The sequence below is a fragment of the Haliotis rufescens genome, unplaced genomic scaffold (genome assembly GCF_023055435.1).
Source record: "Haliotis rufescens isolate VD_foot unplaced genomic scaffold, xgHalRufe1.0.p SCAF_19, whole genome shotgun sequence".
NCBI classification, from domain to species: domain Eukaryota; kingdom Metazoa; phylum Mollusca; class Gastropoda; order Lepetellida; family Haliotidae; genus Haliotis; species Haliotis rufescens.
Window position 1 is genome coordinate 6578475 of NW_025963879.1, and position 23119 is coordinate 6601593.

Consider the following 23119-nt stretch of genomic DNA (forward strand, 5'->3'; position numbering starts at 1 on the left):
GCCTCTTACATGTTTAGTTATTACTGTAAGTTTCATGTAGGTGTTACATTTAGATGTGTTACTGGTTGTTAAATGTAGGTGTGTTACATGTAGGTGTGTTACATGTATGTGTGTCACTTGTAGATGTGTTACTGAGTGTTACATGTAGTTATGTTACTTATTATTACATGTAGATGTGTAACTAGCTGTTACATGTTTGTGTGTCACATGTAGATGTGTTACTGGGTGTTACATGTAGTTGTGTTACTGATTATTACATGTAGATGTGTGACTGGTTGTTACGTTTAGAGCTGTAACATGTAGATGCGTTACTCGTTAAAATATAGGCGTTATACATGTATTTGTTTTGCTCGTTGTTACATGCAGATGTGTCACATGTAGATATGTTACTGGTTGTTACATGTAGATGTGTTACTGGCTGTTGCAATGTAGGAGTGTTACACGTAGGTGTGTTAGTTGTTGTTTCATGCAGGTGTGTTACAAGTAGATTTGTTACTAGTTGTTAAGTGTAGGTGTTTTACATGTAGGTATGTTATTGGTTGTTACATGTAGGTATGTTACATGCCGTGTAAATCTAGTTTCGCCGGACACTATATCGATTTGCCAGTGGTTGTCCCCAAGAACTCCTAAAACGAGGGCGGAAGCTTGGGGGAGGGGCTTATCGGCCGGTACTGGATTGGTCTGTTTGCAAGTCTGAACGATAATAACAGAAATGCCTGAGCGTACTATCCCAGAAAATCAAAGATGGCAAATCATTGGCATGCACCAAACTGGCATGTCATGTTAGGCTATTTGCCTTCGTGTTGAACATAATCATTCTGTAATCCGTCGTTCCATTAGAAAACACACATTGACTGTAAATGTGAGGGACCTGTCGAGATCAGGATGTCCAAGGAAGACCAATGCCAGAGACGACAGGGTCCTTGCACGCGAGAGAAAACGGCTGCTAACCTCATCTTGCAATGTTCTTCGTCATCACTGGCATACCCAAAACAGAGTGTGCCTTAGCAACATCAGACGTCGACTCAATGCAGAAGGGTTAAGGGCCAGAAGACCAATAAAGCCTCCACCACAACACATGCGGGACCGTTACGCCTGGTGTCAGGCTAGAGCACACTGGAAATTGAGGTCATTGGTCTAACGAAAATCGGTAGGACTCGTATGGAGGCAAAGTTGAACATCTCATCAGTCCCAGGAAATAGGGGCATGTGGTGGCGGCTCAGTGATGTTATGGGGATGCCGCACCTTTGATTGTAAACTTGATTTGGTCACAGTTCAGAGGACATTAAATGGACAAAGGTACCAAGGTACCATATTGGACAGTTTTGGTGTGCCTCATTAGAATGACCATGCACTTGCCACACGGCCGGTCTACATGGACGACAATGCCGGACCCCATCTAGTACGAGCTGTGACTGATCATCTCCAGAAGAAGAACGCATTTAAGACTCTGCCTTGGCCTTCTCGAAGCCCAGAGCTGAATCAAATCGAGAATTTTTGGGATCAGATCCCTCAGTTGAGGATCAGGCGTCTGATTTTGAACATGAGGAGACATCTTGCGGATGTGATCCGTGTAGGGGGTGGCTACACCGGATATTGACTAATACAGTTAAGCATTTAACTGACATGGGTACAACGTTACTAAGCCAAGTACGTTTTGATCTGTCCATCTCATTCCTGACAGTTACCATACTTATACTACCTCTCTTTATCCCCAATTACAGTCCTTGTAGTCGCTGTCGAATAAAGTTGTTTTTTTCTTTGCTCATTTTCCCCATTATTCATAAAATTCCCATCTTATTTGACATTATGAAAACTTTTGATTTCTTTTGTTTCGCTTTCCAGCTTCTCCTTACCAATCTCTTTTCTAATTATCAAAATATCTTGGTGGTGCGATACTTTTGGCGAGGGGTATATATATTTATTATGTTTGTGCGCGTGAGCATGTGTGCTCACGTATGAAAGTCTGTGTGCGTGCTTACGTGTGTATGGAAAAAGACTTTGTCCATTGTGTTAAAACTGTTATGTTTTTTTCGAGCTGTGTAAATAATAGCAGATACAGGGCTTACTTCTGGTGAAGTATTTGAGTCTGGAGAGAGTGGCTTTATCACAAGTGTCGAGCTCCAGGATAAGGGGCCGTGCCTCGTGTCGATGTCGCTTCACGTCGTTCTTCAGACCCTCCTACATAAGAATGACAATGTGATTATTTTGCTCTTGGTCCCGCTGGTTCACAATTCAAACTTTGGTGGAGGCGAGATCAAAGGTGCTGCCCAATATTTATTTATACAACAGACAGTTTCGTATGTTTTCGCGTGAACTGTATTTCAATGTTCAGTTAGGTCAATTCGTGTCGATCGAAGATTATTAATTCAGAGTTATTAAAATTGCCCGTTCTGGGACCACTTGCACAGAACAGTCTCAGTTACAATTGATCTTAGGCACCTACAATCAACTTTACAATCACCATACAATTGTCCTTTACAACGTGCACAACCGATCTTAGCGCGATTTAAGATGCCGGGATCTTAGCTAAGATCGAAATCTTCAACGGTGGAGGTACGAATATCGTAAACTCGACTCCTGTCTACATTTGTCTGCAAACGCGCATAACTTGCTGAGCATACAATAAATGGAACCGGTTACGACCCACAACACGTTCATTCCTCCATCGCACCTTGCAGTTTTGAGAAAGGTTCCAATTATTTGAAGGAAACGATTACCAGAATGATTTTTGTCGGCATTGATACTGTCGTGAATTCATAAATTTGGCTCTAGATGTGGTGACATAATTATTATGTGAAAATTAAATAAACAATAATAATTTGTTCTTGTAAGATAACACGTAAATGTATGATCGTCATTTATTTGGGGGAGCCTTTCGTAATATATGAAATATATCCTTCATGTGGATTGTTATGACTACCTTTTCAAAACTCAGAAAAGACGGGAAATTTTAAGAATGAAAGGATTGGAAATAAGAATAATAATAAATATTCCGGGAAAGCAGTTGTTTACTATATTTTCAATGGCTATTGATGACATTGATTAGTATTTTTTAAAAGTCCTCATTTTTCTTTTGACATTCATATGATATTTTACACATACTTCAAATGACTCATCGTGTGTATTTCCTTGTTGATGACTACTTGTACATTTTAAAATTCATAAATTAAAATAGATCGTCCCTCGTCCCACTCGATTTTAGATATATACATCTATGATTTTGCTCTTCAACTTGTATCTAATTGTAGATTATTTTAATGATAAACTAAAGACAAAATCACTGACGCGAATGTGACCCAAAAGAAATACAGGCGGAGCTCACCGTTTCTACAATATTAATAAACTGGGCAAGGTAGATTCTACTCTACGGGCGACGACGTATACAAAGGGAAGCTACTGATGCCTGGACAGTCGCTCTCGCTGACTCATACGGACATTGAGGCTCATATAGACATTTTTACATTTCTATATTTCGGAATTAATTAGATTAATAATGTCACGAAGGTAAGTTAAAATTAGTCAGCTTAAAATATAGGCTTATATCTTTGCTTAGTTTGCTTGTGCACGGACTTCTCGCCCCACGTGGCAAGTCGCAATTTTCGCTGGTTGTGTCATGGGGAACTCGTCGTCATATGGATAGTGATATGGATGGGCATAGGGGATGATGATTATGAATGTGAACTAAATTCATTTGAGAAAACATCTACCGATGCAGAATTTGCCGGAAATTACATTACAATGGTGTAATGTAAAGCGCATACACGCATGACGTGTCTCAGGACGATTTGAATTAAGTTTCTGGTGTGCCAGTGAAACCTTTTAGTTATATTTTGAACAGATGACCCCAGATTAGCTTTAAAAACTTGAGCCCACTATCTTTGTCTCGTGACATCGAAACCTATTGATGATGTTGAAATTTGTGATAAAAACTTGAAAAGGTGACTTGGTGATTTACTGCAAATCTATTCAACAGTTAAAGGAGGCATGGTCCTAACATCAATCGGTGACATCCCTGCCAGGGGTAGTGTCTCGAAGAGCCTGAGACAAAGCAAGGGACAATTTCCAATGTTGAGTATGATGTGAATATAGGGTAAATAGTTCATCAACTTAAAGGTCAAAAGGTCTTTGAGGCAAAGCGTGGGCGGAAAAAAGGAGTTACCTCTTCTGTTTTGCTGACATTTGCAACCCCTCATCTTCCCGAACGGTTCAAAATGTACTTTCAATCATTCCGGGTGCGTCTTTTGTTCCCCCAGCTCTAAAATGCTACAATTGTCATCAATTTAGTCAAGTTTCATCCAGATGCAAGAGTATTATTCCTGTCTGCACACGATATTGTGCGGCTCATGAGGTTGATGATTGTGACGCTGAATTTGTTTCAAAATATCGAAATTACGGAGGTGATCACAGTACTTCTTATAAAGGCTGTCAAAAATACAAGGATGTAATGTCTGTCCAAAGAATCAGAATAGAAAAGATTGGTTGGTTTGTTGTTTAACGCCGCACTCAGCAATATTCCAGCTATATGACGGCGGTCTGTAAATAATCGAATCTGGACCAGACAATCCAGTGATTAATATCATGAGCATCGATCCACGCAATTGGGATCGATGACATGCATCAAACCAAGTCAGCGAGCCTGACCACCCGATCCCGTTAGTCGCCTTTTACGACAAGCATAGTCACCTTTTACGGCAAGCATGGATTGCTGAAGACCTATTCTACCCCGGAATCTTCACGGGTCGAGTAGAAAAGAAGGTGTCCTATGCTGAAGCTGCTCGAATTGTCAAGATCAATCCTTCACCCTCCTATGATTCTGCTGTGCCTAGTCATGTTTCTTCATCAGTAAACAAGACACCAGCAGATGTTCACACAAGTGCACCGAAACCACCTTCTGTATCAAATGCTGTCCCTGGATGTTTTTGCAACTGCTCTGTACATGGTTCAAATGTAGATGAAGCATGAGCCACTTAACCAGATGAAGCATGAGCAACTTAATTGATACTATTCCTTTAGCTCCAACTCCCATTCTAGGTAGCTCCCCTCAAAATTTCTTTGCCGGTTTTTCAACACAACTTGAAAATGGTATCCGCTGCAAAAATTCATTGACTTCTTGATGTGTAATGAGATATTTTGACTAATTTGCATGTTGATAAAGAATAATGGATAAAACTCTCGGTTTCCTTACTATCTTGCACATGGGATGTGAAGCCCATGAAGATATTGTTAAACACTTAATATCAAGCTTTTCACAACTGTCAGATATTATTTGCGCCTCTTACGACAAACATCGTCGCCTTTTACGGTAAGCGTGGGTTGCTGAAGACCTATTCTACCCCGGATCTTCGGGGGTTCAACTCATGATGTAAATTCAAGTAATTGTGACTGCCAAGACTCACCATACTGCCACCAACCTGTAGATGAAATAATGACAGGTGACTTATTTTTATTATTGACAATAACAACCTCCGTCGGTTAGTCCAATATGGACCACAATATCGTGTGCATCCTCCTACCAGCTGGTTTCATTATTGATGCTGTCGAAGCATGTGACAAAAAATGGGCCAAAAGTTAAGAAGAACCTGTCGAATGTCTTCCAGAGTGGGTTAAGTCAGTGCATGATGTTGGCATTGGTAGAATGCACAAACTGAAAAAGAAGAAACAGAAATGGAACAAAACCCATTCTGTCCCCGCCAGTTGTCATCCAAAGTTTGGCTGCCCAACATGAAAAGTCTGTAGTTGTTCCCACTGACAATGCCTCACATAATATCACCAAAATATGTAAGCATCACCACATGAATTGTTTTATCAAAGAGCTTGGTATAAGTGACTTATCAAGTAATGCAACATATAAGGCTAATATGTTGACTGAGGAAGAAATCTGCCAAAACCATGCTTCAGTAATATCAACTTTAAATTTGACTCTAAAACCTGAAGACATGTCCATTCCTCTTTCGTACTTGATTCCAAAGCTCCATAAAGAGAAATATATTGGTGGGTGCAGCAAATGTACGACCAAATCTGGTCTCAAAGACTAACCATAATCCTTAAAGCAATCAAGGGAGGACTTTCTTTATATTCACAGAAAGTACGATTTTCTCGTATTTGAGACAAGTGGAATACCATGTGGATTCTCAAAAACTCAAAATACTTGCAATCTTAGAAAAGAACCAAGTTCCATACTGTCAAAACATTTGATTTTTAAACTTTGCACACCACTTTTCCCACCTGACAAACTTACGGAAAAAAACATCATTCCTTGATCCATGGGACTTTTGGTTTTTATTCTGACGTCAAACGCTAGCCACAATCATTGGATGCTTTAAATGTCTATTGTATCAGGTGGAAACTTGAAGGAAATAGCGAGATAACTAAATTGTAAATTTTGGTAGTGGAATTTGACATTTACTTCAGTAAGAATAATCCAGAATAGTAAACAGCTATACTAACCTTGGTGTGAAGTTTCATGAGAACGAACGATTTGTCCAAGAATCTAATGGACATTGGTATGCTCTGCTTTATAAAATCCAGAAGTATTGATCTACCATTAGACTGAGCTATTAAAACATTCGAGGTTACAGTCTTACCAATTCTGATGTACGTAGCAGAAGTATGGGGTCAAGAAAACCGCAGTGATTGAAAATATGCATTTAATGTTCCTTAAGTTAGCTGCTCGTTCGACGTCCTCAACCCCACGCTTTATGGCGAACTAGGTAGGGTCCCCTTAGAAATACTTATCAAAAAGAGAATAATATATGTATCGTATATTTCTTACACTGGATTTCACCCTTTTGTTACATTCTCTATGTGAATGTTGTCATAAAGCTACTTTATATATACACTTGGCGCACTGACGTCACATAATAAAAGTTCTATTAGATAATTAAGCGTCACAGCTTGGCCTGTCCGTCATTGTGACACTGTCCGTCATTGTTAAGTTTCATAAAGTTTGCGGATTCATATAGTTTGCACATCAATGAACCGAAAATAATACACAGTCAATCCTTGTGTAAAACTGTATGTTTATGCTAGTATGAAAAAGGGACTCGGGACCCACGTTCCCGGGACCGCCGTCACACTCTTGGTCGATGCCAACCACTCTCCCTGAAATAAAGACTGGATTTACACTGAGCCTTAATACTTATGTATAACGATCCCCTTGCGTCAATTGGGTGGTGACGGTGACCCACCCAATGAGTAACACTGACGCACCCAGAAGTATTAATCACCCTTACCCTCTGGATGCCGATTTCTTTTTCTGACGCACATTTTCCTAAGATAAGAAAAGTGAAGGTTGTGCGAGAATTGCGCTCACGCGGCACTGGATCAACCTCTGGCTATTAAATTACGCAGAGGTGGAGAATATTAAATTTCCTATTGGATTGTGTAAATTTAACTGCAATTATTAAACCGTTTTAAAAAAAGACACTTCTAAGTGTTGTCCGAGAATTTATCTTGTGTTGAAAAACTAATTTTTTCCGCTTTTTATCGTACACCGATAAAAGTACTGTGCGACGATTATTTTTTTTATTAAGAAGCTGTATGGAAACTGTCAGCGAACAAAATACTGCCAAATATCTGAACGACATAACTACATATCAAATGGATTTATATGCGTTTGTATAACGACATACATTCAATGCCAAAAATAGCATGCCGTATATTGACGAAAACTGATTTTTCTCTATGACGTCAAAAGGCGACAGAGGTTACACACGTACAAAGAAAAGGGGGCTCCGCTATGCTCAGCACGAGTTTATTGTAACTCAGGTCACTTGGTGAGAATTAGCTGTGGATAAGGACAATATATTTTCGTGGTGTTTTGTTCACGAGGAACCAAACTATTCCAACACAAATATCGATATTGAAACTGTATACGTTCAGTTATTAAAAACCCCCATAAGAAATGATGAAATCGTACTTCATAAAAAAGAGGTAATAGAAGGATTGCCCTATCTAACCTATAACTTAGACCTTAGATTCCAATATTCTCTTGATTGTGTAAGTGCAATTTGACTAATGTTGCACCATTATTAATGGAGCACTGGCCTTATCATCAAATGTAATGAAATACCAAAATGATAAATCCATTTTTTTTGACGTCATGGCTTGTTTTATGTCTTTGATAACGTCGGAGAAAGACGACACTTGTATTTTGATTAATATATATCTCCCCTAAGTTTCGTTCATGGTATGGACAATCTCGATGTAAAAAACGGAATTTCACGCTTTTTCGACACAACATAAAATGGCTGCTTTCACCAAGTAAATAAGCCTTGAATATGTAAACAATTTGATAGTTTATCGTGTATCTTAATTGGTCAAGACACGTACCTGTTTGGCATCAATTTACGCAATGAAACACCCAAAAGAATATTTCAAAACAACCAAAATTATATTCAATATTGGACATATAATTTGTCATTATATATGTTAGTATTTCTCTTTATCTCGTCTCAGAATTACACAATAAAAGATGCGAAGAAATCTTTGTTGGTATAGAGTTAACTGGATAATCGTATAAGGTTGAACTAACGGGGAACCTGGCATGGGTATTTATTTTTATACTTTTTACAATTCCTGAAGAAATAAAGTAAACAGTTAATATCCTGTGATCACAATATTGAAAAAAGGATGAACCTATTGATTATATAATGCAAAACGAGAGGAATAATTCCTAAAGTGTTTGTGACTAACGCGCACCTGGCGAATCGTTAGATATCACTGTTCTGTGTATCAAACGACATAAAAAAACAATTCCAAGACCAAGACAATTCTTTCAGAAATGTGTGCATATATTTTACCGAAAAATATTATCCATTTTGTTAAAGTAATATATTCAGTTTTAGTTATAAAATAAAATGAAACGGCCATTCATGGACATTGGTTATATGAACTTATAACATTGACTATTACACATCCCTAGAAATACGTACATGTTGCAGTTACATTTACACTTCATCTTGTAACACTTGTTCAAAGGAAAGAAATATCGTATTCGACACTATAAACCTCTCAATTCTTATGTAAACAAGCTTCAAACAAACAGGAGATTATCAACGGTTCGTTCATACATGTTGTGGCCTATATTTACGTATGATATCATACCTTTTGAACGTTGACAAATATCCAAAGTGAAATTAATTGTGTAAACAAATGTATAAAAGATATGCAAAATCTACATCAACTGAAACTGTAAACAGCATGATACAATGATCGTGTGCACACTCATTCAAGGGCCTTCACCTTTACCAATTACCAAATATGTACAACAATGTTGACGTATGACATCACTACCTATGACCGACTTTTACAAAATGGCGTGTTCACTGTCAACAGTTCGCAGGATTTTACGAGGGGACTTTCGTTGATTCAGGGATCGTATATACATACATTTGACATGTAAGTAATCAGAAACATTCTGACAATCTTTGTACTGTTATTTGTTGCTATATGTTTCATTGAAACCAACGGAAAAAGTCAGAAATTCCCATAAATACCGTTGTCGTTGTGCGTGATTTTGCGTCAATCATGGCGTCACACAGGACGGTAACTTTGACAACTTTTGTTGAAAATATCAAATCATTGCAGTGTATCTATTTTAAATTCGCTAATTCTTCCTACGATTCTCTTCCCATGCATATTCTGAACATTTTGAGCTGATATCTTGAACGAATAGACGAATGGATAGCTCAAAATAGGAGAAAATGCTACACTGTTTGTAAAATCTGAATTTTTGCTTTATTTACATTTCCAACAAGTGCAGTTTTTCGAGTACAGCGTTCGTTTTCACACCTAACTTATTTTGCTTGATTTCATCCAACCACTTTGTATTGGTGACAAAGACCATTGGTCATTTGATTCTAATATGTATGAGGAATTCAAAGATGTATGTATTGCAGCTGAGTTTTGAAATATACGTGATGTTACAGGCGTCTCATAACCGGTGTACCTGAAACGTGATTTTCTAAACACTATCCAATATGGCGTAAAGTTCACTTCAGCGTTCGTGTTTGCGTATTTTCCAAAACATTCTAAACGATTCTTGGGTTATCGGAGACGTTTTGGAATGATCATTCGTGAATTCATAAAAGACAGATACCCGTGATCACTAATATGCTTTTTTTGAAATTCATTTTTCGATATTTAGATTTCAAAACATGCTGTAAATAACGCCGTGAGTGGTGTTTTAGTGATGTGTAAAAAATGGCGACATTTACGAAGTACCTAATTTTCAGAGGTCCTTTTCAGTACTTTTATTTTTTTGCTTCGCCTAAAATGCCAGTGGATGATATCACAGAACAGGAAATTTCCAACCTTATTATCCCCCGCAATGAAGTGGAAGGGGGATATAGGAATGCGTGCTGCCCGTCCGTCCTACCGTCCGTCCGTCACATTTCGTTTCCGGAGCAGAACACAAAAACCGTTGGAGATATCTAAACCAAACTTGGCACATAGATAGGTCTTGTGGTGAACTGGTGCCTTTTGATAGTTTGGGATTTTTGAAAGTTTATTTTTTACGAGTTTCCATGGCAACGACTTTGACTTAGACTGAAAATGGTGGTAATCCTCGTTTCCAGAGCAGATCTTGAGAACCGTACAATATTTCTTCACCAAACTTGGCACATAGATAGGTCTAGTGGTGAACTGGTGCCTTTTGATAGTTTGGGATTTTTGAAAAAAATATTTTTCGAGTTTCCGAGACAACGACTTTGACTTAGACTTAAAATGGCGGTAGTCCTCGTTTCCAGAGCAGATCTTGAGAACCGTACAATATTTCTTCACCAAACTTGGCACATAGATAGGTCTAGTGGTGAACTGGTGCCTTTTGATAGTTTGGGATTTTTGAAAAAAATATTTTTCGAGTTTCCGAGACAACGACTTTGACTTAGACTTAAAATGGCGGTAGTCCTCGTTTCCGGAGCAGAACTTGAAAACCGTACAATATTTCTTTACCAAACTTGGCAAATAGATAGGTCTTGTGATGAACTGGCGCCTTTTGATATTTGGAATTTAAAAAAAATATATTTTTCGAGTTTCCATGGCAACGACTTTGACTTAGACTGAAAATGGCGGTAGTCTTCATTTCCGGAGCAGATCTTGAAAACCGTACAATATTTCTTCACCTAACTTGGCACATAGATAGGTCTAGTGGTAAACTGGTGCCTTTTTATGGTTAGGCATTTTTGAAAAAATTATTTTTCGAGTTTCCGAGACAACGACTTAGACTGAAAATGGCGGTAGTCCTCATTTCCGGAGCAGATCTTGAAAACCGTACAATATTTCTTCACCTAACTTGGCACATAGATAGGTCTAGTGGTAAACTGGTGCCTTTTGATGGTTAGGCATTTTTGAAAAAATTATTTTTCGAGTTTCCGAGACAACGACTTAGACTGAAAATGGCGGTAGTCCTCATTTCCGGAGCAGAATTTGAAAACCGTACAATATTTCTTTACCAAACTTGGCAAATAGATAGGTCTAGTGGTGAACTGGTGCCTATTGATAGTTTGGGATTTAAAAAAAATATATTTTTCGAGTTTCCATGGCAATTCCCTTGACTTAGACTGAAAATTGTGGTAGTCCTCGTTACGGAGCAGATCTTGAAAACCGTACAATATTTCTTCACCCAAAGTGGCACATAAATAGGTCTAGTGGAAAACTGGTGCCTTTTGATAGTTCGGGATTTAAAAATAAATATTTTTCGAGTTTCCATGGCAACGACTTTGACTTAGGCTGAAAATAGCGGTAGTCCTCGTTTCCGGAGCAGATCTTGAAAACCATGCCTTTTGATAGTTTGGGAGTTTTTACGAATGTTTCCTTAGCAAGAGCATAACTCAGAAACCGATTACATATTCTACAAAAACATCTACACAGGGTTGCCTGAGAACCGTTACCATAATAACCTATTTGAGATGTATACCACTTGACAAAGGGGCTTTGACAAGGTATATGGTGAATTATTGTGAAAACACAATTTACAAGTGGCACCCGAACCAGCCTACTTCATCACAGTGCATGGTGGTAACATGAACAGTGGCACCTGAACCAGCCTACTTCCTCACAGTGGGTACCGGTAACATGAACGGGGACACCCGAATCAGTCTATTTCCTCTCAGTGCCGTGATGCAAGAAAGCGAAGTCCTGTCAATTTGAAACATGCAGTACCAATTACTGCTGTAACAGCCTTGTTCTCTGTGTCAGACAATGCTAAGTCTGTCATGTCATCTTTCAAGCCCAGCCTGGTCAAGTGTATACGATGCTCAGTAGGGTCAAATCAAGGAAAGGCCTTAAGCTTGTAGGTTTTGATGAACACAAAATTGTAGTAAACAAAAAAGCATTGGATGAGATGACTAGATTGAGGAATGAAAAACTGTTCACCTGGACACACCCTGTAGAGAACATTCATGGTGATGGACTCAAGGTAGCTCACTTGAATGTTCGATCCCGCCGTGCTCATTTCGAAGATGTGAAGAAGGACAAGTTTGTTGGTGTGCTTGATGTTATGTGTTTCACAGAAACACACATCAATGATTACAGTGAAAGAGACCTGCCAGGATATAAAGTCTATCCAGGAGACACTACACATGGTATTGCTGTGTATGTTTCAAGAACAGTGTCCAGCTATGTGATGTAATGTCATCTCGCAGTATTGAATACATTTCCTTTCTTGTTGGCAAGTTCTGCATTGCTTGTGTGTATGTTCCTCCAAAAGTGTCATGGACACGGTTGTCGCATTCACTTTCTCATTTCATGCAGAAACTTCAGGATCTCTCCAAGCAGCATGAATGTGAACATGTCCTAGTTACTGGGGAGTTCAACTGTGATCTGAGTGAAAAACTCAAACTTGAAGATTTCTTTCTTCAGCTCACTATCTAGGAGCTACACTGGACTTGTTGTTTACTGATCATGCCAGTGCTGTAGCATTCCAGACTCCAGTCTACTACTCAGATCATCAGATGATTGGTGCTGTACTTCTCAGTACACCTCATGGTGACCCCTGCTCTCAATGATCTCTAATTATTGTTGAAGTTTTAACACATCTCATTACAAATACAACTGTAAATGAATCTTAAACCTACTCAACTGTATAAACACTGCATGCATTGCATCCTATCCTGTATATATTCATGTCAACCATATTCTGTACTTCACTTGCTTGATAACGGTGTTAGAACCTTCACCGAAATGTCGCTCCTAATTGTAATAAAGAAGTTGTTCGTCCATATGTCTCATCCTTACTCATTACAAATACAGTTACGTATTCTATCATAATATGCAGATGGCAAAACAAGACCAGTAATAACTTTTTTAGTGCTGCAATTAGGCCATTACTAAAAGGTCCAGTGAACATATGTTCACAGGAGATAATGCATTGCACACAACCGGACATGTCATATTGGCGGGGGATATGAGTATTTCATGCTTGTTCAAAACTGTAATGTGTATTTGTGTGGGTGATGTATTTTGAATTTTATTCGACTTCAAAGTGAGGGTTGTAGAGGAGGGACATATATGTCCCTGTGGCATCCAGGGGGTTACGTTACAATATTAGTAAAGAATCCAAGCTTTAAAAATAGTTATCTGTATTTAAATATGATGGCTCTATGAATACAATCCGACCTCGACAATATTTTACGAATAGGGTCTATTCTACGAATAGGGTGTTTCCTTTTGATATTTCCCGCCGGATATTCTCACGTCGATTATCTGTAGCTTTTTCCCAATACCGATTGTCATATCTCTCCCAACTTTTAAATGCGAGCGTTCGGCCATTGCGTTTACATGCGTTGCATCACTAGGGAACAACTCACTTGAAACTTCCAAAAAATTGCGACGTCATTAAATTGCGAGCGCATGTTCGAATCTTCAGAAATGACGTCGTGACAGAACAATGTTTCGTCGTGAAATAAACGACGCTTCCTTCTTTATTGTAGCTATCTTATATTATCGAGAGAAAAAAAAACTCTGTTGGCCAGACATGCACGAATTCTTGACAAATGTCATCTTGACTCTTGTTGTTCCAATGAGTAGTTCAGGACTGGGTGCTAGCCATGGCATAACATGTTTGGCTGTTGGAGGCTGTTGGTGGAATTGGGTCACAGTCCTGGCACGATGAGCACGTGCATGATCATCTTGAAAGATGAAACGTTGCCCAACACGGTGGTGCAATGATGTCCCGATAGTATTGACCTGTGACGCTGCCATGGACAATATGGAGCGATGTTCGGCAAGTCACTGTGATAACACCCCACCCAAAAAACGATCATGTTGTAGGTCTTTAACGTCCAAACAACTCTTATTAAGACGTCTCCAAACTTGATTCCTTCGATCGAGAGTCATCCTCCATTCGTCAGAAAACGTGACATCAGCCCAAAGTCGAGTTTCCCAGAGCTGATGTTCCCTACACAACTGACGCCTCTAATTCAAATGACGTGCAGTAAAATGAGGGATGACACGTGAACGTCGTGCACGCAAATGCCATCTGTGCAGACGTTTTCATACAGTGTGGTCATGTTCTCTTACACCAGTTGTCTATTGAAACCGGTCCTTAACTAAGTGGCAGTTTGCACCGATTTCTTAAAGCCATCGTTCTGACTAATCAGTTCTTGGCTGGAGTCGTTGCCCTTGGGAGTCCAAAGAGGCGTCGATTATCGACGTTATGTGTTTGTTGGTATGGGGCCGACAATCTACTGATGACAGGTTGAGGAACATGCAGCGTTTGGGCGACAATATTTTGACGTGTGCCTACCTGCAACATGCCTGTGACCCGTAAACGTTCAGCACGTTGCAATGGCCGCGTGATCAAAGCTGTTGCTTCCTTAATGATCGTATGTAATCTGGCATACCACCCCTTGCACTTACTGTCCGACTGTCATAATATTGTGTTTCGGATCTTGATTCCTTCGGAAATGATCTTGCGACATAAATCACTCACTTTCATTGCCAGACATTTGGGGACTTTCCTATAGTTTCACCTTAAATATCCCCTACTTTACAGTAGATGGCCGCAAGGCTGAGGTAGGTGTTGCAAGGCAACTACTAATATTGTCGTTTACTGTGCAAAGTAAATCTGAGCGCTTATTTGTCGTCGGTCTCCCTCTCGCAGGAACCAGGCCGTGACTTGATTCGTTGGTTAAAATTAAAGACCAAACTGCTAACCATATGTATGCATAGGTAATGGAGGAACGTTGTATTTAAAACGTGTGATAGCAATAAAGGAACTCAACCTTGTTTTATCCGCACTATTTGGAACTTAAGTATTTCTAACGAGGTAGTAGTAGTAGTAGTAGTAGTAGTAGTAGTAGTTCTTGTGAATAGATAAGAGGCTGACTTAGGCAGTCTAAGGCTTATTTGCGCTCATCACAATATTGTAAGTAATATGTATGACCTGGGCACATTGAAAATGGGATGAGTATGAGAACACACAAAAGAGCATAAAGACGTGTATGCACAAGAATTGTATAAAACCATAGAATTGGCATAACTTGTACAATAAAATAGCTGATGATTTGAAATCAGTTAAAATCAACACAGTCTGACATGGCCACAAGACACAAGCTTCAAAGACATGCAATGTTTTTTCTCTGAAACGAGCGAACATTAATTTTGTGTGGTGTTAACTTGTGATATTGTCTTTTTGCCAGTATATTCTTAAACTTTGTTGCTGTTTTTCGAATTCCCAGCCTACATCATGTAATTTTTATGACATTTAAATGTGCAGTAACCATGCGGTTTAGGGAATAACTTATGATGTAGTTTGGGACCTATTTCGGTTTTTTTCTATGCCATTGCATTAGCCTTTTAAATACATCCATGCATATATTGATCATAACAGACATAATACACTGAAAATCAAGGATATGGGACATATGGAACTTACAAATATATTACACTCTCACATATTTCATTTGTTATCAGGTTAGCTATTATAAGTACTAATTTACTGTCCAAACACAATTAAGATTTTAATGTTTCTACTTAAAAGGTTTGAGTAAATGAGATTTGCATGTGTAACGAAACCCTAAGAACATACTACCTATCTGTATCCTTTTAGAATCTGTGTACACGTTACAGGAGTGGAGGAGAGCAGAGCATTGTACCCTTTGTACGCTTTTTAGCGTTTCATGTCGCCTATGTGCGCAATGTACGATAATAGACTGTTCTGGTTTCTGGATAATATTTGTATTATAACACAGCTGGTGGGTGTCATTGTTTATGTACATATTTCCGCCTGTCAAGATTGCACTACGTTCACGCTTAAAATGTAGCCCTAATACCGTCACACAACTGCCCCCAAATATTGTTTTATATACGGACATAAACCATGATGCGTTTTGTCTGGTTCTTTTGAAATTATATTTATATAAAATTAGTTCATGTCACATTAAACGTTGGAACTTTGCGCTGATACATGTATTTTGGTTTGGCGTTGAAGAAATTATTGTTTATTTGGTCTTCGTTACGGTACAATTATTACGACTGCTGTATTTTTTGTGTGGCCTTAAAAGATAAATACATTTCTGATCGTAGTACACAAATATTGCCCAAATGATCACACTGTCATGACCTCTCAGTTCTCGCAGGATATGGACAAAAAGGACAATATGGAACGAAAGTCAATTGGTAGGCTCTTATCTCATCCCTTATCTAAATTCTACCACTCACAAACTGCTTATAGAAGTTCATGTTTTGATCGTCAAGCCTCCTCTTTGCTATACCAAGCTCTTCCTCTTTCTTTTCCTTTTCCTCCCTCATCTCATCTGAAAAACATACATCATTGTTACCTTATCGACGCATGTTGATGAATGCAAAGTAAAATGGCCTTATATATGACATATTTGCTCACGTACCTCTCAGGAAGCGGGCACTGATGAGCTCTATCTCTTGATGCTGGTCCAGGACCTTCACCTTCCCCATGTACAGATCTTGTATGTGCACCTTCTGATACAGTTGGTGGCCTGCCTCGTCAAGGCATTCTGACACAGCAAACACGCAGTTTCACCATACGTCTGTGTAGCCAGCTCTGATGTAGTATGTGCATACCTATTGTAGCGGCGAATTCTAACCGTAGACATGTCTTATTACGACTTACTTCGTACCTAGAGATCTACATCTAGAGACTATCCACTATATGTGCTATACTGTAACGTAAATATAAATGGTTCAAAGAGGATGTATACGACTCTTGCTCAAAGTTTTTGATCATGGTTACAACATTGAAGACAATAGTAAAGCTTTCAAAGGTTTTGTTTTTAGACATGTGAAGGACATTTACAAACTAATAGACATGCATGATCTCACAAGGAATGGACTTGCAGTGGATAGCGTAGACGGTCATAGAAGTGGTCCCTTGTTTTTAGAAACAAGTAGTCGTCCCACCCTTCATTAAATGAGAACAAGGGATAGTATTGAGTTTCCACATAGTGCTTACTACAACCTCTGCGGTGACTCACGCTGTCCAGTTTGAAAAGCAGCGCTTCTTTCGGATGAATTGGGGCACCGTACCTCGCATCTTGCGACGACACATGCTGAAGTTATCAATGTCCAGGTAGGACATCTTAAATGCATAACACTGTTATTTTCGCTTTTGGGGGTTTACCATTGAAACTTATCTGATTTGTTAAGAAAACAAACAAGAGTTCTATGGATTTAAAAAATACAAATGACTGCCAATGAAATCGCTGTTCGTTTGCGCCAGGCTTCTGACCACACGATTAGAAATTGTCTGCATGCAGCTATTATGCGTCCACGGTGACCATGTGTTGTACCACCGTTAACAAATCGATACATTCTAGCCAGACGCAAATGGTGTTAGGGCGTTAGAAAGTGGGAGAATCACTAATGTTCGTGTGTAATGTTTTCAGATGGGTCCATATTCACTCTTGATTATCGGTTTTTGCGTGGATGTGTCTGGAGGCGTGCAAACGAACGTCATGCGAACGTCAACGTATTAGGCAACACGACAGACATGTGTCTGTTATGATATGGGGATCACTCTGAGGTTGGACTATTTAATTTCTGGGTGTTTTAAAAAAAAACCCAACAAAAACAGATCATAATTTTGTAAAAAAAACAACTCCTTAGCCTCCATCTGCTTGAAAAACAAGAAAGAAGTGAACACAGCTCACATACCCCCGTTATCCCCGCTGGTCAACAACAAATAGTAAATAGTTTGTTAATTAATGAAATATTACATATTTCTAAATGATTTTAACTTCAATGTTTTAAAAATTAGGATGGAGTTCCAGTGACAATTAACCCCCCCAAATCTCCCATGTTACCAGTGTTCACTACGAGGAAGTAGATCAACATGAACACCTTTGAATAAAAATTTGATTGAGGAGTTACATAAGAAGAATTATCAAAAGGACCAAAAATTGTTGATATAAAAACACATAAAAAATGGAACAATATCATATAACAAAATCAATAAATTAATAATTTCCATCTAGCCTTTAGAGATATGGTAAAGAATTCATAAATTCAAACTGACACAAGCACAGATACTTATGATGATCTACATGAGTGGAAACAATTTTGGAAAATATATTAGCTATACAAAACCAGTCATCAAAATTTCTAAATTCCATCATGTTTCCATGAAAACAGCAAAAGAGGAAACTTTCAGAATCTTATGAAAGATAAAAAAAAATCATAGTGGTTAATGTAGCAAGTTTGCTGAAGCTAGGATACATAATATTGTAAACATGGATCGTACAATAACTCTACCCAAAATGTATCTTTACCATGATTCCATGGAAACGGGAAAAATTAAAAAATTCTGAATCTTCAAACTAGCAAAAGGCAAAAGTACTCATTGTTGTACATGTGTGTAGCAAGTTTGGTGAAGCTAGGGTGCATGGTTAAAAAGATATGGGCCGTACAAAACACCCACCCTAAAAGTTTAAGTTTCTAATATTTCCATGGAAACGGCAAAAATTAAACAAAATCAGAATCTTCAAACTACCAAATGGCACAAGTACTCATTGTGGTTAATGTGTGTAGAAAGTTTGGTGAAGCTAGGGTGCATAGTTAAAAAGTTATGGGCCGTACAAAAGCTCGGACGGAACGCTATATACCCCTGATTTACTTCGTGAACGGGGGTATAATAATCTCAAAAGTCTCGGCTGCAATATGTCCGTCCTCATCAATACAGAGTATTTAGTGAGCAAGGCCAGGCCATTATCTTTGACATCGAGACATGAGCATGATCTACAGTATGACTGTAACACTTATCTTCCATTTCATGAGGCCATATCATGCAAGTCACTGTGTTGTATCCTTAGACAAGGTTATTGACTCCCCTTGTCCTGCTGTGATATGCCCAAAACGCATAATTAAACCTTCCTTGGTTAAAAACTTACGATATAAACATAATAGATTACTGCAATACCCTCAAATGACGCGCAAAACAAATGTTACCAACCAACTAACATTGTTTGCTCCTAATAACAGTACCAATGTCAAGAAAGATGATGTGTGTGCTTAATGATCCTTGTTAAATGGGCGACCTTGTCGTTTTCTAGCTTGGTGGTCCCACAAGTTGGATAAGTTGAGAAGTCTGGTGAGTGTGCTGGCCAAGGTAAGACGTTGAATGGGGCCTTGTGTTATTATGTTGAAAGAGGCCCGGTGATTCTGTTGGAAACACGTCGAGAGATTAGTCCATGTAGTGCTGTCAAATGATGTTCCCTTCCAAAATCACCAGATCTGTCTTCACTTGGCTACAAATGCCGCATCGTCAGGGCAAGCAGATGGCCTGTTACGACGTAAATTGTAATAAAAGGGTAAATTGTAATACTTGCAGCAAATTGTTATAATTTTGACGTAAATTGTAATAACAACGTAAATTGTAATACAATTTGACGTAAATTGTAATACGCAAATTGTAATAATAATTGACGTAAATTGTAATAATCTCAACTTGCGGTAAAATGTAATAACTTCTTACGTAAATTGTAATAACCTTATAAGTTTAGTGTCAAAGGCGTTAAATGACTAGAACCTATCCTTGTCAGGGTTGGTACAGGGTTTATCGTACAATCGTCATTAAGTATGACTTAGTGTGGGGTGTGGTACTTTTTGAAACTTGATATATCGAACATTGTTGTATATACATGAATATAAACTCACTGGAGTGTTATTTCTGTAGGTTAAGTACGTGGTTATCAACACAATGTATTTATATATCAAAATATATGTTTGGGATGCTTTCCTTGCATTTAAAGCGTGTTAGCAGTAGTTGAAAAGAGCGATTCAGCATGAAACCAAATTTGAAATGGGGTAAAACAGTTGTTACATAGTGTATGAAATACCCTCTGAAGACATATATTGCAGTCTCAAATTTAGAAGTTTTAACTCAATTTCAGAAAAAAAGTGATACGGGTAGGCAATTAGAACTAGGTAAAAGAAAATCGGAGCAAAATATAATTTGACTTTTTGGTAAGTCACCAGTCATTTCATTGGAATTTTAAGAGAGTATGTTATTACAGTGCTTGATGTTAGCCCAAATTACTTTAATCCTCTTAATCTTTCAGAGGAGGTTATGTTTTCAGGAGATTATTGTACGTATATATTTCGTATCAAGGTTTCTTGGCGCAATCCACCAACGATTGTCGAGTTTAATGATCTTCAAGTACGTTTCAAGGTCAAAGAGAAAATTTACTTTAGTGACAAACATATTTTCATTATAAATTTTCCATTCCTTTCTATTTGGATACAAGCAGATATATTTAAGCAATTGATTGCAAAAAAATTTATGATAATCCGTATACTCTTTGAAACTGTACAAGAGTTATCCGAAGATACCGGATGTTATTTGTGTATGCACGGGATCTGTCAACTCATTTGTTGTATTTGAATTCTTCGTCAAAATAAAATGAATTGTATAGATATGATTAAATTCCCTCGTTTGTTTCAAGAAAAGGATCATGTACTCCTTATCAACTCGTACAGCGTTTCCACTGCAAATCGACACACTGGTTGACCAGCCTGTGTTTGTACCCTTCGTCATCACTCGTTCAGTCGTGTCGAACTGGTTAACGTACTGTTGAAGCAAGTCATGCAAAATACATCTTGAATAGCCTTATAAGGGTATTGAACAATAGGTCACAATTAAGTTATTTGTCGAATATACGGTTGTGTCACCCATCATTTTGAACCCGATGATCGATCTTTCAGTCATTTAAATTTATCGATGTTGACACCACCCCTTAATGACGATTGTACGATGAAGCCTATACCAACCATCTAGTCAGTTGGCCAGGGGTGAAAAACAAGATTTTCGTTCCCACATTTTCCTGTATACCTTAAACCTTTTCTATTGCATAGAGGAGGTATCTGTACACAATTTTCATTGGGTAGTAAGCCTGCAAGTGTGTGCAGGAATTTTCAGGGGGTCAAAATTGCATAAATTGAAGGAAAAATGCATAATTTGACAAAATTGGCTGTAACATTTTTATTAAGTCTTTGACTACAGGTAATATGTTCGGTTATCTGAATTTGGCAAACATTTTGTTTCATTTAACTGTTATTCTAATTCTCAGTGGAAACATTGATAAAAATTATGTTTTTTTACTTCATTTTCAAATCTTGTGAGGAGGTAAAACACTAATTCCATTGAATTGTGACAATAAAACCACTATAACTGGGTATTAAAATCTGCCTTAACCATTATACTATCCTATACAAAAAACAAAATGAAAATATATTACATAGGGGTTGAGATATTGTATACAATGTTACCCCACCCCCCAAAAACCAATTTTGACAAAAATTGCTTATTGAAATATGGTTGTAGATGATGTTGCTGTAGTGGATGAGTGGGATAATTGCAACAATGCTTAAAAACACCAAAATAGTAAACTCATAAAGAAAAATGATGTTTCAAGTTTTTCTGCGTGCATTTATGGTGACCATCTTGAATTTCAAGATGGCCGCCATTTGGACCTGTTTTCAAAATCAAGATCTTATATAGTTCTTCAACATGGTCATGTAATATATCATATGAAAGCTTTTTACATTTTCCTTTCAATGATGTACATTATTCACTGACTCCTGTGGTAAATTGACCCCCAACAATGAAAAAAGGAAATATTGAAATCCAATTTCTCTCACGACTTCAACCCATATCAAAATTTAGATTTAAATTGAAATGGACATATTTTCACTCAAAATTGTAGATACACTGCACTTTAGTTCTACAACATGGTCATGTAATATATCATATGAAAGCTTTTTTACATTGTCTTTTCAATGATGTACCTTATTCACTGACTTCTGTGGTAATCGTATCCCCCAATAATACAATAAATGATATATCGAAAGCTAATTTCTCTAGCAACACCAACCAACCTCCAAAGTAGTATTTTAATAAAATGGACATCGTTTCACTCAAAATTGTGGATATACTGCACTTTTGTCTGAGCATTTCACTAGTTTATCGTTTGAGTGAAAAAAACATGAGAATACTTGTAGTATTATGAAGTATTAAAAATTACATCACAGATTCAAGGGCTGTGAAATAATGTCACCTCTAGTCACCGTCAGAGTCCATCTCTTCTGGAAAGGTAGGTAAGTTGTTTCTGTTTAGGCATGACATAGCACAACTGCATCCAGGGGAACATCCTATGATGTTCTTGGCGCAGCTCCAACTGGATGAGGAGCATCTGCCTGTTCATCTTCCCGAGGCAAGTGAGTTAACTGACTATAAAAGTCCAGTTTCCACCCTTGCCGAACTAGGCTGGTATTATGGAGTTAGATTTTGGCTGGACTAACGAGTCTATGCATAGTCCAATCAAAATTGCGCACCAAAATCGAAATCCGGTTCGTAAAGTGTAATGTAGATTTCGGTCGACTGCAGGATTTGCAAAGCATGTGCACCGCTAGCTCGTTGTCAACAGATATTTTCTAAATCTTTTCATGTTTTTAATCAAGGTGCTCACGTGATTTGATGCACTTCGCGATGTAAGACTCGTTTTATCACAATATAGATCTTGATTATCGTTTTGATTTACCGTTTTGTTTGAAACAAATGCAAGTGATGCGAGAGGTGGAATCTGATTGGTCCCTAGGAGAGGCATAGAAGGGACATAGCTCGTAATAGCCACTGGTGGCGCTACGA

General features: G+C 38.2%; 1 protein-coding gene across 3 annotated transcripts in view; it reads right to left on the reverse strand.

Annotated features, from left to right (window-relative positions):
• Positions 1-23119, reverse strand: part of LOC124148411 — a 117580-nt gene that overhangs the window by 41797 nt on the left and 52664 nt on the right. For 2 of the 3 annotated variants that reach the window (XM_046519491.2, XM_046519490.2), the window contains exons 3-5: positions 16851-16976; positions 16666-16760; positions 2070-2181 (exon numbers count right to left, since the gene is read on the reverse strand). In XM_046519491.2, coding sequence (XP_046375447.2) covers positions 2070-2181; positions 16666-16760; positions 16851-16976 — 333 coding nt within the window. The remainder of the gene's footprint in view (positions 1-2069; positions 2182-16665; positions 16761-16850; positions 16977-23119) is intronic. The other variant, XM_046519492.2, reaches the window with a different exon arrangement.